The sequence below is a fragment of the Neolamprologus multifasciatus genome, chromosome 15, assembly GCF_963576455.1.
Source record: "Neolamprologus multifasciatus chromosome 15, fNeoMul1.2, whole genome shotgun sequence".
Lineage (NCBI taxonomy): Eukaryota > Metazoa > Chordata > Actinopteri > Cichliformes > Cichlidae > Neolamprologus > Neolamprologus multifasciatus.
Genome location: NC_140453.1, coordinates 19,163,739 through 19,177,727, shown reverse-complemented (window position 1 = coordinate 19,177,727; position 13,989 = coordinate 19,163,739). Strand labels below are relative to the sequence as shown.

Below are 13,989 nucleotides of genomic sequence, written 5' to 3'. Positions count from 1 at the left end.
CTAAGCATCAGCTCATGATTTCATATCACTTGAGGTCATCTAGTATTGAAAAAAATCCTCTACAGGTCACAAATGTCTCAACAGTTCCTGTTGATGTTTTGAAAGAAGAAATGGCTCAGACTATTGCACAGAAATTCCCTGGTACATCTGAAGTCCACCTTGCAAAGTGTGTGTCAAACAAAGGTGTAACTTTTAGAAATGGGATGATAGTTGCTCATGGGTCTACAAGTGGACTGCCTGATTTTGGAGAGATTGTTCAGATTTGTATTGTTCAGGAGAGCTTGTGTTTCATAGTGAGAAGGCTTTCTGGCTGGTACAGGGAACATTTCAGAGCCTTTGAGCTGACTGCATGTCCAAGCAGAGAGACTGTGTTGATTGAACTTGGTGAACTTGCCGATGAATACCCTTTGGCAGACTACTTTGTTGGGCCTCTAAGACTGGTGACATTAAAAAGACACATAGCTGTAATATAAGGTTTGTTATCCTTTGCATTTATAATAATGTATATGTCAGTTTAGTCACTATTAGTTTGTCATAATATCTTCTCTTTCTCTCTGTCTTTGTGTGTGTCTCTCTCTCTCACACACACATAACATAGTTATTAAATCATCAGCCAATATTCGGTGTAGGCCATAGCTGTATAATCTGATAATCTAAATATTTTTATTGCTATAGTACAATTAATGTTGTTATGCATTTAATTTTCAATATATTATCTTACAGAACTAGAACTAGAAATAAATGGTAAAGCAAATTATTATTAAGATGCCAAGTTACAATTATTTATTTTAATTTCTGAAGAGAATGTTATGCTTTATTAATTTTACTCCTGAGAGAATTCCAGTTTAAATTTGATTATAAAAATGTGAATAATTCATTTTGAAATTCTTCATCCCTGTTCAACATGGTAAAATGTTGAACTCACTCAAAAGGAAAGAGTCCAAATTACAGGAATTAACTCATTTTTATGACAGGCAGTCTAATAAATCTAAAATGTATTGAAAATTAATGTGGCATTATTTTATTTACATCAGTTTTAATGGACATAGCCTGCCACACCTTTATCGAATTGCTTTGTTGAAATCAGATTTACCCTTGTTGAAACGGTTAACGTTGTCTTAATTTCCTCTTTTAGGCTGTTGTGAAATGGCTGCAATGGTGAAACTCAGAATCATTTTCTCTGAAAATGACTCCCGGAGATTGATCCTTCCAAATGGGATGCCAGAATCTGTCAGTGAGCTAGTTCAGCAGATAAAAGGACAGTGTGGAGTTAATGGGGACTTCAGGCTTCAGTTCATGGATGCAGAATTTGGGAATGAATTCACCAACTTGGAGTCAATGTCGGACATCCAGGACAAAAGTACCATCAAGATCATCTTTAGCTCAGTTGCACCTGTCGAGCCTGGTGAGCCACTGCTCCCTCTTTACTCATCTGCTGCCACTTCCCGCACTCTAGATGACTCCTCATCCCTTTCATCTCCTGGGAACTCATTTGATACAGACATATTGTCTTCTCCTGAATCTACGTCCTCAAGAGCCACTGCATGGCCCGATGTCTTCCCCATTCCCCGGTTCTCTTATGATACTCAACTACAGCTGGACAGGGCCAATGCTACTTTCAAAGAAACTGGAGCTTTGTTGAATCCTGATCATAAAATTAAGTCTGCCATTCTTGATGGTTTAGCTGAAACAATTGTTCAGTACAAGGTCTACCTCTCTGACAGGGAGTTTGATGAGGTCGCAGAAGCTCTTGTAACAACCCATCCATGTTTGAAAGAGCCTGGTTCAGTCACTGGATATGGCGGATGGAAAACAAGCTTGAAGTATAAACTTGCTAACTACCGAACTAAGCTTAGACGGCTTGGATGCCCTGAAGTTACTGTGAATTCCTTAAAACATAAACCTGATGGCAAATGTACTCCTGCATATGGCGTGAAGAAGCCAAAAAAAGCTGAAGTGAATTACTGCCCCACTTATCCAGCTGGTGAAACTGCAGAGACACTAGAAGAAATCAGAGTGGACCTCCTGTCAGAAGTTAAGAAAAAAAACAATGACCACAGGGTGGCTGCAATGATGGAGAAGACCTTTGCTCTCAGAAGGCAAGAGGTAGTACGTGAAGCACCGATGATCGCTGATTTCAAAATGAGGTGGCCAGCTCTCTTCCATGTGTGTGAGGTAATTGAATGGGTTTAAAGCAACAGCAATATTTTGCTTCCATTGGATTATTATATAAAAGTAACTTGTGACCACATGGGATTTACTGAAGGTCAGCTAAAGCAGCCTGTGTTAGCACAGCTACAAATATGAATGCAGGAACCTAATATACAAGAAATTAATGGATTATGCATTCATATATATTGAACAGACTTGACTCACTTTTAAGTGGACTGAATAATGACAACACAATCCTCTGTTAATTATTTGTGGTTGTATTTTCCTCTGTTAAGTATCCTGGTGCTGTGTAAATCTCAGTTATAAATGTATTCTTATTATTAGTCAAACTGAGTTTTGTCTGTTGGATTATTAGTCTGCCTTTTGCAGGTGAGTGCAGAATTCAAGAGGATTACAACAATCCATTTGCAGTCCAAGTTCTTCTCCCAGCTGGATAATTATTCTGCAAACTTTATGAAGATATATGCCAAGAAGGGTGGAGTGCAAGGGAGAAAAATTAAGACCATCATGGCACCTGCAACCCAGGTATGACAAGATATATTTATACAAGCCCAATTGAAGAAAGTTTGGATACTGTGTAAAGTGTAACTAAACCCAAAATGCAGTGATTTGCATTTCAAAACCATCTTTTACTTACAAATAAACATAGAAATTTGGTGAGTTAGAAACATTTGTAAATGTTTTTGTACTTGATTCTAATCTGCTGCTGAGTCATTTTTATTCTCCTTAAACTGCAGCTGAACTAACCAGTTAAATTTGTAATTCACCTAAAATATCTCTTCAGTGACATTGATTTCACTTTGATATGGAGACAAGCTAATGTGATTTCCATGTTTCCTTTATCAGGCTGCGTGATGGTAACCTTTAGTGTTCAAGTGAGCCCAGTTTAAATTGTCAGACTCTAATGTGCTGATATCACCTTACAAATAAACAACAGCACTTTAAGCAAATAATTTACTGGAACTACAATGTTTATTTTACTGCTCTGTTTATTAAAACATCAGATTCAACATTTGCTGCACCATTCATCACTAGTCCCTAAACAGCATGGGTGTTTTTTACTGTTATATTTTAGTCTTCTTTATAGATTGTTAATCCCTATCTGATAACGTCCCTAGAGTACACTTATAGGAATTATTTCATGGAAGAAGAGTCATATGACCTGTGAAATGCTCCTTTAGATTGGTTAGGATATTGCTAACACCACCCTTTTTATGGAAACAAGCCGGGGAAATCTCAGGTTAAGTTAATGAGTTCATAACCAACTTCGTGTAAGTGCATATCCTGATCACCAGTGTTAATCCAGATAAGGGAAAGATACCCTGGGTATGTTGAACTCGCTTCATAGTATAGGCCTCTGTTGCTCGACTTTTGGGAGAAGAATGTTGTCTCATTCTTGTCTGATACACGATTCTAGCTGCTCTACAGAGGCCTATACTAGGAAATGGGTTCAACAGCGAGTTTGAGAGTAAATACAGCAGAAAAAGAAGGCAAACATAGGCTTAAACTACATACAAATTTGATATGAGGACAGCATGTACAGCATATATATATATATATATATATATATATATATATATGTGTGTATATGTGTGTATATGTGTGTGTGTGGAGAGTGAGAGAGTATATTTGTGTAATTTATGTATTTTTCCTCTGTGTATTAAGACTGCTGCTGTTGAAGTCAGAAGAGAATGCATCCTCAAAGGTCTTTGCGTGTACCTGAATGAAGATCCAGAGAAGCTGGTGAAGGATTACCTGGTATGTTAATTTGCAGTTATCCTTATCTAAGGAGATGATCAAAGATAGGCTCAAACTACATATAAAAAGCTACATGCAAGAAGTTTGTGGCTTTAAAAATTACCTTTTAAAAATAGGAAAAGTAAGGGCTTTATTTTTCTCACTAGATACTGCACGCACCATTCTTGAGTGTTTTATACAAACTTCATAAAATAATATCATCACAGAACTAATATCATATAATGATTCACCCATTCACGCACACATTCATACAAGTATTTCTATGTAGCATTCACACTTTGATGAATGTATCAGGAGCAACTGGGGGTTCAGTAACTTACCCATGGTTAGTTCTGGTATTCAGACTGGAGAACCCAAGGATTAATCCAGTACACAACTTGCTCTACCTCCTAAGCCACAGCCACCCCTAACTCAATAATTTAAAAGACAGGACTTTGTTGAGGTATTGAATTAGATTGTCTTGAGTCAGAAAAAATATCAGGCAGTCATTTTTGATTACATTTACATTATTATAACGTTTGAATGAATAAAGCTTTTAGGTATTTTACATTAATTATCTCTCTCTCTCTCTCTCTTTTTTTTTAATTGTCACAGGATGTTGATAAAAGCATCGCCACTGCCATAGCAGAGACAGTCTTTGGAATCTGTGTCATTCGGTCAGAGGGTGCGGAGCCTGGCGATGACCCTCAGGATGTTATGATTGTTCTAGAGGGGGTGGAAGTGATGGGTGAGTTGGGGAGTGTAGCTTTTGCAGTGGCAATGTTGCTTGGTCTGGTCTACTCACTAAACCTGAGCTACCCTCCGGAACTCAGGTACACCTTTGAGGTTCTGCAGAAGATTCTTATGGAGTTGGATGCACACAAACTATCCAACAAAGTACAGGTTCTCAAAACTCTTCTTTCTTATTGAGAAATGTTGCCAATACAACAGCTACACCGTGTATCTAGAACATGAACCAGAAAGAACTGCAGACAAATGATACAATGCATGTTTTTTTTCATTTTGAGATACACAAAATTGGTGATATTTGTTTTTTTGAAAGTGCATCTCTTTGACCTTCAAAATCACTTGATTCAGCCGTTCATTGTGGTTAAAAAAATGGTTTGAACAGGTTAAGTTTCCACCATCTCCACTACTTTTTTTTTCTGTGATATAACTTGCATTAGATGTATTTTTCAGACGTTATGTGAAATTTGCTATAAATACAATAAATTCGAGAAAACAAAAAGATCTGTATGACAATTTTTTTAATTTAAGTTTTAGATATTGTAATAGTGCAATGCATGTTATCCAGACTCTACACTTTGTTAAATACTCCAAAAAAATTACTCTTTAAATGAACTTAAAATAATCATGGAAAGAATTTCCACATTATTAAATGGCTTTCTATTAGCATTAAACACTTGTGTTGGACTAACATAATTTGTATGAGTTGGTTCAACTCAATTAACTTAAGTTGGAACCAAATTTAGTACATTAGTTGGAGAAAACCTACTGAATTGAGTTGGAACAAAACCCTTAAAGTTGGATCAACACTATTATCTTATATTGGATTCAAATGCAGTAAATACGTTGATTCATCAATCATTAATTAAGTTGGTCCAACTTGAGTACATTAAGTTGGAGTAACAGAATTGCATAATGCTAAAATAAAGCAATTTAATCACGTGGAAATTCTTTCCATGATTTTTTTATGTTCATTTAAAGAGTTATTTTTTTGAGTGTATAGCTCATTTTCTTTTCTTTTTTCAATTTAATTAGTTTAACATTTCTATATAGCATCACATGATCCCAAATGTCATCTTAAAGCACTTAGAGGTCAAGACCTCACTATATTATGAAGAATAATTAAAGAAAATCACCTCTTTGACCACAGTGAAATACATGGGACTGCACGTGTCCAAAAATCTCACATGGGCTACAAATACAGTCAGTAATATTCAGAAAGCTCATCAACTGCTGTTTGCTTGTTTGCTTGATTTTTTTAAGGTGCTGTAACAGGCTGGCTTTCTTGGCGCTGTGCTGACTTCCTTCTGTCATGGGGTGACAAAACAACAGCAGCTTCCCTTTGTTTTTTTAGAACATTTCTAAAAAATGTAATGGATGCAGAATAAGTCCATTGAACGGCATGAGAGACCCTTCCCACTCTGACTGTGAAATGTTTACCCCTCCCTTACCTCCTCCCCTAGGTCAGAAGGCTCCGTAGCCTCAAAGCCCATAAAACAAGACTGAGATGCAGCTTCTTCCATGAGGCTGTGAGTTTCATAGACTCAGGGCCATATGTATTCCTCCACACTTAATGAGTTTTGTGTGTTTTTATTAATATAGATTTTTAGGTTAAAGTTATTCTATTTATCATTTCAATGCATGCCTGGAAAACAAATTCTGTTCTTTCATGCTTTTAACATGCTCAGTGCATAATCTATTTATCCATCTAGCCATCTTCAATGTGATGATACAGTGGGGCAAAAAAGTATTTAGTCAGCCACCGATTGTGCAAGTTCCCCCACTTAAAATGATGACAGAGGTCAGTAATTTGCACCAGAGGTACAGTTCAACTGTGAGAGACAGAATGTGAAAAAAAAATCCATGAATTCACATGGTAGGATTTGTAAAGAATTTATTCGTAAATCAGCGTGGAAAATAAGTATTTGGTCAATAACAAAAATACAACTCAATACTTTGTAACATAACCTTTGTTGGCAATAACAGAGGTCAAACGTTTACTATAGGTCTTTACCAGGTTTGCACACACAGTAGCTGGTATTTTGGCCCATTCCTCCATGCAGATCTTCTCAAGAGCAGTGATGTTTTGGGGCTGTCGCCGAGCAACACGGACTTTCAACTCCCGCCACAGATTTTCTATGGGGTTGAGGTCTGGAGACTGGCTAGGCCACTCCAGGACTTTCAAATGCTTCTTACGGAGCCACTCCTTTGTTGCCCGGGCGGTGTGTTTTGGATCATTGTCATGTTGGAAGACCCAGCCTCGTTTCATCTTCAAAGTTCTCACTGATGGAAGGAGGTTTTGGCTCAAAATCTCACGATACTTGGCCCCATTCATTCTGTCCTTAACACGGATCAGTCGTCCTGTCCCCTTGGCAGAAAAACAGCCCCATAGCATGATGTTTCCACCCCCATGCTTCACAGTAGGTATGGTGTTCTTGGGATGCAACTCAGTATTCTTCTTCCTCCAAACACGACGAGTTGAGTTTATACCAAAAAGTTCTACTTTGGTTTCATCTGACCACATGACATTCTCCCAATCCTCTGCTGTATCATCCATGTGCTCTCTGGCAAACTTCAGACGGGCCTGGACATGCACTGGCTTCAGCAGCGGAACACGTCTGGCACTGCGGGATTTGATTCCCTGCCGTTGTAGTGTGTTACTGATGGTGACCTTTGTTACTTTGGTCCCAGCTCTCTGCAGGTCATTCACCAGGTCCCCCCGTGTGGTTCTGGGATCTTTGCTCACCGTTCTCATGATCATTTTGACCCCACGGGATGAGATCTTGCGTGGAGCCCCAGATCGAGGGAGATTATCAGTGGTCTTGTATGTCTTCCATTTTCTGATGATTGCTCCCACAGTTGATTTTTTCACACCAAGCTGCTTGCCTATTGTAGATTCACTCTTCCCAGTCTGGTGCAGGTCTACAATTCTTTTCCTGGTGTCCTTCGAAAGCTCTTTGGTCTTGGCCATGGCGGAGTTTGGAGTCTGACTGGTTGAGGCTGTGGACAGGTGTCTTTTATACAGATGATGAGGTCAAACAGGTGCCATTCATACAGGTAATGAGTGGGGGACAGAAAAGCTTCTTACAGAAGACGTTACAGGTCTGTGAGAGCCAGGGATTTTCCTTGTTTGAGGTGACCAAATACTTATTTTCCACCCTGATTTACGAATAAATTCTTTACAAATCCTACCATGTGAATTCATGGATTTTTTTTTCACATTCTGTCTCTCACAGTTGAAGTGTACCTCTGGTGCAAATTACTGACCTCTGTCATCATTTTAAGTGGGGGAACTTGCACAATCGGTGGCTGACTAAATACTTTTTTGCCCCACTGTATGTCAGCTACTGAATACATTTTTAAAATTTTTGATTTTAATTTTGCTAAAACCTCTTTTTTGTCATGTATTAAAATCATTTCACAAAGTAAAGACTGCGAAAACATTTGTTTCTTTTTTCTATATCAATATGTCTGCTGATAACTGATATCTTTGTTAAGGGATTGTGCATAATTTTGAGCAAAAGAGACAAACAAAAAAATGCAATCTACTTTGGAATAAGACTGTAACAAGAGAAAATGTGGAGCAACTCAAATATTGTGAATACTTTCCAGGTGCACTGTACCTGTATTTAATTACATCTGGAAGTCGTTATTGACTTATCTTAGTCTGGACCAGAAGCCTGGGGCTGAGGCTTGCATATCACCAAAAATATATAAAAAATAATTATTATTTTTTATTGTTACTATGACCACTATAAACATAATTTTATATGGTACTATATCAAAAATGAGAGATTTACTTGAATGTTCTGCACATAATTCATTGAAGAACCAAGTTTGATTGATGTGATTAGACTCCAATAAAGGCACAATAATGTCAGGAAGTAGGACAAGAACCCCTGAGAATCTAAACACTAGTGGTGGCAGAGATGAAGCAGGCGGAAACTTGGATGATCTCTAATTAGACAGGATAAGGGAGCAGTGGGTATCCTGAATGAGACCCTGAAAGACAGAATAATAGAAGAGCACTAACATGTAAAGCAAATGGAGCAGAGGCTGAATGGCTTGCAAGTACTACTACTTGCTCATAAGCTACTTTTTTGTCCCTTTTAAGTGTACATTATTCATTTTTCAACTGTTCCACCAAGCAAGCAGTATCTCACCTATGTGGGAGAATGTTACTGTGGCCAAACTAAACTAAAAAAACGAAACTAAAAAAACTTTAAAAAAAAAAAAGCTCAAAGTATAGAATCTCTAAAACCATAGATTAAAAAAATCACTTAACAATTTGCCTCTAGAATTATGGGACAATTTATTACTTTAAATATGTATAACTGTGGTTAATCATTAAATAATGTTTTAAAATAAAAAAGTTTCAATATTTATGGTTAAAAGATGTGAAAAAGAACAACCATTTCCCTTTTTTGGCTGTCTTATTTTCGACTTGTTCACTGTTGGTTTTTCTGTGTTGCAAGAGCAGAGGAACGAGACTATGGAGAAGTAATCGAGCTGTTAATACAGATACAGCACGGACTTTGCAATTTCATTGGTGTGGTTAGATCAAAAATGCCACGCAATCATGTAAGCATACTTGTTTGTATTATTTCGTTCATTCCACAATACATATAAATATCTATCCAAATATATAAATGATATTCTGAAAATGGTATGGTGGGGATCAGAATTCACAATGTAACAAAATAGTTACGTTATATGTTTTATTTTGGTAAGGAGGCTATTGTACAATTGAATAACTTCATTAATAACATTATTTATCCTTTGGTTTCTAAAAGAAAACGTGAACTCATAAACAAGGACATTATCACCATCTGTTACATACTTGCACCCTTAGACGTGATTGCAAACATGCTGAGAGGGGATGGAAAAAGCATTTGTATACTTTAATAAAGTGTTAGAAAAAAAAGAAAAAAAAAAAGAATAAAAAGCATAGGTTTTATGTTTCTTTACAGATACTTAGGAACTGTCTCTCTGCTGTTAACACTGCAGAGACTCAGTTTGTCTCAAACCTAGTGTCCACAAATAGTCACAAACCTCAGGCACTTTTTAATTTTTTTCATCGTATTTTTAATCCATGTCATAATGTTGGAGCTGTACCTTCACTAAGTATGCGTGATGACTTTTTGCTGACAAAGTTTGAGCTATTAAATCTTATATCTCAATGGCCACTACCTCAGACCCCAGTGTTCCTCCTATGTGCTCAGCTGTCTTGGAGCAGTTTGATTCTGTTTCCTTGAGTGACTTGTTTATGGTAGTTCTGCCAATCTGATTGTCTTCCCCCAAGTCTGCTTAAAATGTTTTTAATACTGTTGGGCCTTTTAATCAGAGATTAATGAACACTTCCCTTGCTACTAGTGATGTGACGGTCGCGAACGAAACTGCTCTTAGAGCCGGATCTTTGAAGTGAATGCCAGATCCTTATTGGGAGCCGTGTTGGGTTTTTTTTCCTTTTTTTTCTTCTTTTTCCCTCTCTCTAGCACTTTTTTTCGCTTCACTCCGCACGGGAGCCTTATGCTTGCGCTGAGCAGAGGGGGGAGGGGTGGTAGTTACACTCGCAGTAGCACAGGAACAGAGTGGGAGGGAAAGAGAGAGAAAGAGAGCCAGGGACAACAGGAGACAACATCATCACATTAGAAAAGTATAGTAATCATCCACAATTATTCAGTTGGGGATGATAAAGGATTCATAAAGTTTATTCATGCAGTGAATCCTATGTATGCAATTCCAAACAGGAAAACACTCTCCCAAAAAATCATCCCAGGCCTATATGACAGAGAATGTGCATCTTCTTTTTGTTTTGCATATTTTAATTTATATTTTATTGTGTTGTGGTTTGCAGTGTTTTGTGTTGTTGCACTTTACATTTGTTTAAAAGGAAAAAGCTGAAAATTTAAATAGTTAAAAGTTGAAATGTAAATAATTTTTTGTTTTTTGTATTTTATAATTTATTTATTACATTTTAGTGAATAAATAAAAGTATACTAACAGTGGCCCCTAGAGACAAAGCACGTACAAACTCCAAAGCACGTACAAACTCCAAAGCATGTGAAACCTCCAAAACATGTACAAACTAGAGATGGCACGATACCACTTTTTTATGTCCGATACCGATACCGATATCGTAAATTTGGATATCTGCCGATACCGATATGAATCCGATATAGTGTGTTTTTTAATAAATAAAACGGGTTTTTTTAATATCTTGCTGCATTTTGTATAAGTTTATACTCAAGTTTAAATAAATAACAACACTAAAGCTATTCTGTTATACCTGTATGTAAAAAATACACTGCGCCCAAAATATTTCATAGTTCAGCAAAACTGATCAATCTAATAAACTTAAACCTACTCCATCCTCCCTATTCTGCTATTTTAAAGAGTACTTAGCAGAAATATTAAGCAACCTAACTAATAGGGTTGCAAACTCCCAGCAAAAAAAAAAAAAAAAAGGGAACCACCCCCCACCTCATGATGCTTAATCAACATAATCAACTTTAATTTGATGCAGGGAGGAAAATGCACAGAAATCAATTATTTTTCAAGAAATATTAAATAGATTCAACATCTTTCTTCAACAGAACTGCAGACTGCACAGATGGTACCTTCCCAAAGGAAAAAGTACTATAGCTTACTAGGGTATATTAGACTTAATAGTTACTATATACAGTAATGGACTTCTATATATTTTTTACATCAGATTAAAACTTTGGGTGTAAGAGTCAGATAATTATTTATTAAAAGCTAGACATTTTAAATGAGAATAAGAAAGAAAAGTATGTCTTTGTGCCCCCTTTTCCCTGTTCATGCCCTATTGGCCCCCCTGGCTAAACTTTGCTAGATCCGCCCCTGCAGAGTTACCAGCCGTCAGCTGCGTAGAAAAAGATCCTGGTCTAGAAAGTAATATTAAATAAATTCTAACAACAGCTTATCAAGCTTAAACGTGCTGCTGTTGTTCAGCCGCTGGTTTCCTCTTTCTGGTGAGAAGTGGGCCAAAAACAAAGAAGAGAGACGGACTCGCGACAGAAAAGCCGATCAGCTGATCATTGATCAGTTTAATGTTTGAAGTAAGAGCAGGAGAGGGAGGGAAAGAGGCAGTTGCTCCATATATCGGTTGTTAAGCTTAATGCGGGAATGCTTTACAAACATTCAGAGATGAACTTACACACTTGCTTTACTTCTCTCTGAGATAACTTCCTCGGAGATAAAATGTTTGCTAACAGGCTACAAATGCACACAGCCCTCTATCACGTGACCTCACTGCTGCAACGTGCTACGGTTATGAGCCGGGTTACGCCGTGTAGCAAGTTTTGTGAGGTGCTTTTTTGATATTTAATGGATCGGATTACATTTTTTATTTCTCGCCGATATCCGATCCAGGAATTTGGGTCAGTATCGGACCGATACCGATACGTAATATCGGATCGGTCCATCTCTAGTACAAACTCCAAAACATAACGGAAATGCTCCAGAAGCCTAGTGGCTACACAAGCCAGGAAGTACCAACGACCATATTTGGTGTGTGGTAGTAACAGGCAAATGAACATTTTTTTTTAATTATTTGAATATATATGAGTGTTTGTGTGTGAATACACAAACGATACACATATGCTTTCAATTGTGTAATTTAAGTGATCTAGGTAGCTCTGTTTTGGAAGTTCAGTTAATGCTAGCAATGTGTTTTGGAGTTTGTACGTGCTTTGAAATTTGTACGTGCTTCGGAGTTGGTACGTGCTTTGTCTCTAGGGGCCACCATAAATATACTTTTATTTATTCACTCCACATAAAATGTAATAAATAAATTATAAAATACAAAAACCAACTATTCACATTTCAACTTTTAACTATTTAAATTTTCAGCTTTTTCCTTTTAAACAAATTCAAAGTGAAACAACACAAAACACTGCAAACCACAATACAATAAAATATAAATTAAAATATGCAAAACAAAAAGAAGATGCACATTTTCTGTCATATAGGCCAGGGATGATTTTTTGCGAGAGTGTTTTCCTGCTTGGAATTGCATACATAGGATTCACTGCATGAATAAACTCCTGGATGATAAAGAATCCTTTATCATCCACAAATGAAAATAATTGTGGATGATTACTACACCTTTCTAATGTGACGATGTTGTCCTTGGCTCTCTTTCTCTCTCTGCTTTGTCTCTAGGGGCCACCCTATATATTTACATATAAACATATATAAATAAAACCACGGTTTTTTTTACATTAGTAATTCTTTTTGTGCAGAATTTTATATTGTTGATGATAATAAATTAACTAAAGCAACAAAACAACCCAAAGAGCCGGTTGGGAGCCAAAAGAGCCGGCTCTTTTTAGTGAGCTGAGCCGAAAGAGTTCTCTAAAAAGAGACGGAATTCCCATCACTACTTGCTACAGGCTGCATCCCATCATGTTTCAAATATACTATAGTTCAGCCTCTTCTTAAAAAACACAATCTGGACCCAACTGTCCTGGCTAATTACAGGCCAATTTCAAAGCTTCCCTTTCTTTCAAAGGGAGTTCTGGAGAAAGTGATCTACTTACAGTTGCAGGCCCACCTTGATCTTAATGAGATCTCTGAAATGTTTCAATCTGGTTTTAAAGCACTACACAATCCATCCTCTTTTCTTATCCTTATCAGGGTCACGAGTGGGCTGGAGCCTATCCCAACTATCACAGGGCAAGAGGCGGGGTACACCCTGGACAGGTCACCAGCCTAAATCACTGTCTGTGCTGCAACAAACTCACAACAATGTTATAATTTAGAATTACCAATTAACCTAACATCACCAATAATTTGTCTTTGGACTGTGGAAGGAAGCTGGAGTACCCGAGAGCCCACACAAATACGGAAACATGCAAACTTCACACAAAAAACTGTGTTAACCACTGTAGCACTGTGATGCCCATGTTCAAGGTCTATGTGCAGCTAATTTCAGAATTTCAAAAAAATTGTAAATGTTGGAATGCTGTGTAAAATGTAAAAAACTCATTAACCTATTTTTTTTTAATTCTAGGTACAACATAGAAAACAAAAAAAACATTTTACTATTTTCATCCCATGTCCAGTCTTAAGTGCTGTTGCACTCTTACACTCTCCTACTTCCTGTTTTTGATTCTTGTTAGAGCATTTAATATTTTACAACTAACAGAAGCTCAAAGTTTTACAACAACTTCTGACACTTCAAACTCACAACGAGTGTTGTTGTTATCAGTGTAGAAAGAAGTCACCACAGCATGGCACGTATTAACTCAGCATATGCTAATTTCCAATAATTTACATAGGGATGATAAAGAGATATTGTGCAACCAG

The 13,989-nt window shown here is 37.1% G+C and overlaps 2 protein-coding genes across 2 annotated transcripts in view; one reads left to right on the top strand and one right to left on the bottom strand.

The window, feature by feature from the left end:
- The window catches only part of LOC146501934 (exostosin-1), a 331,006-nt gene that overhangs the window by 118,724 nt on the left and 198,293 nt on the right, over positions 1-13,989 (bottom strand). The window lies entirely within an intron of this gene.
- Positions 827-5,147, top strand: LOC146501940 (uncharacterized). Its single transcript, XM_085132480.1, has 4 exons — positions 827-2,175; positions 2,542-2,697; positions 3,838-3,930; positions 4,525-5,147. The coding sequence occupies exons 1-4, from the start codon at positions 1,147-1,149 to the stop codon at positions 4,837-4,839; spliced, it is 1,593 nt and encodes a 530-aa protein (XP_084988606.1). The 5' UTR covers positions 827-1,146; the 3' UTR covers positions 4,840-5,147.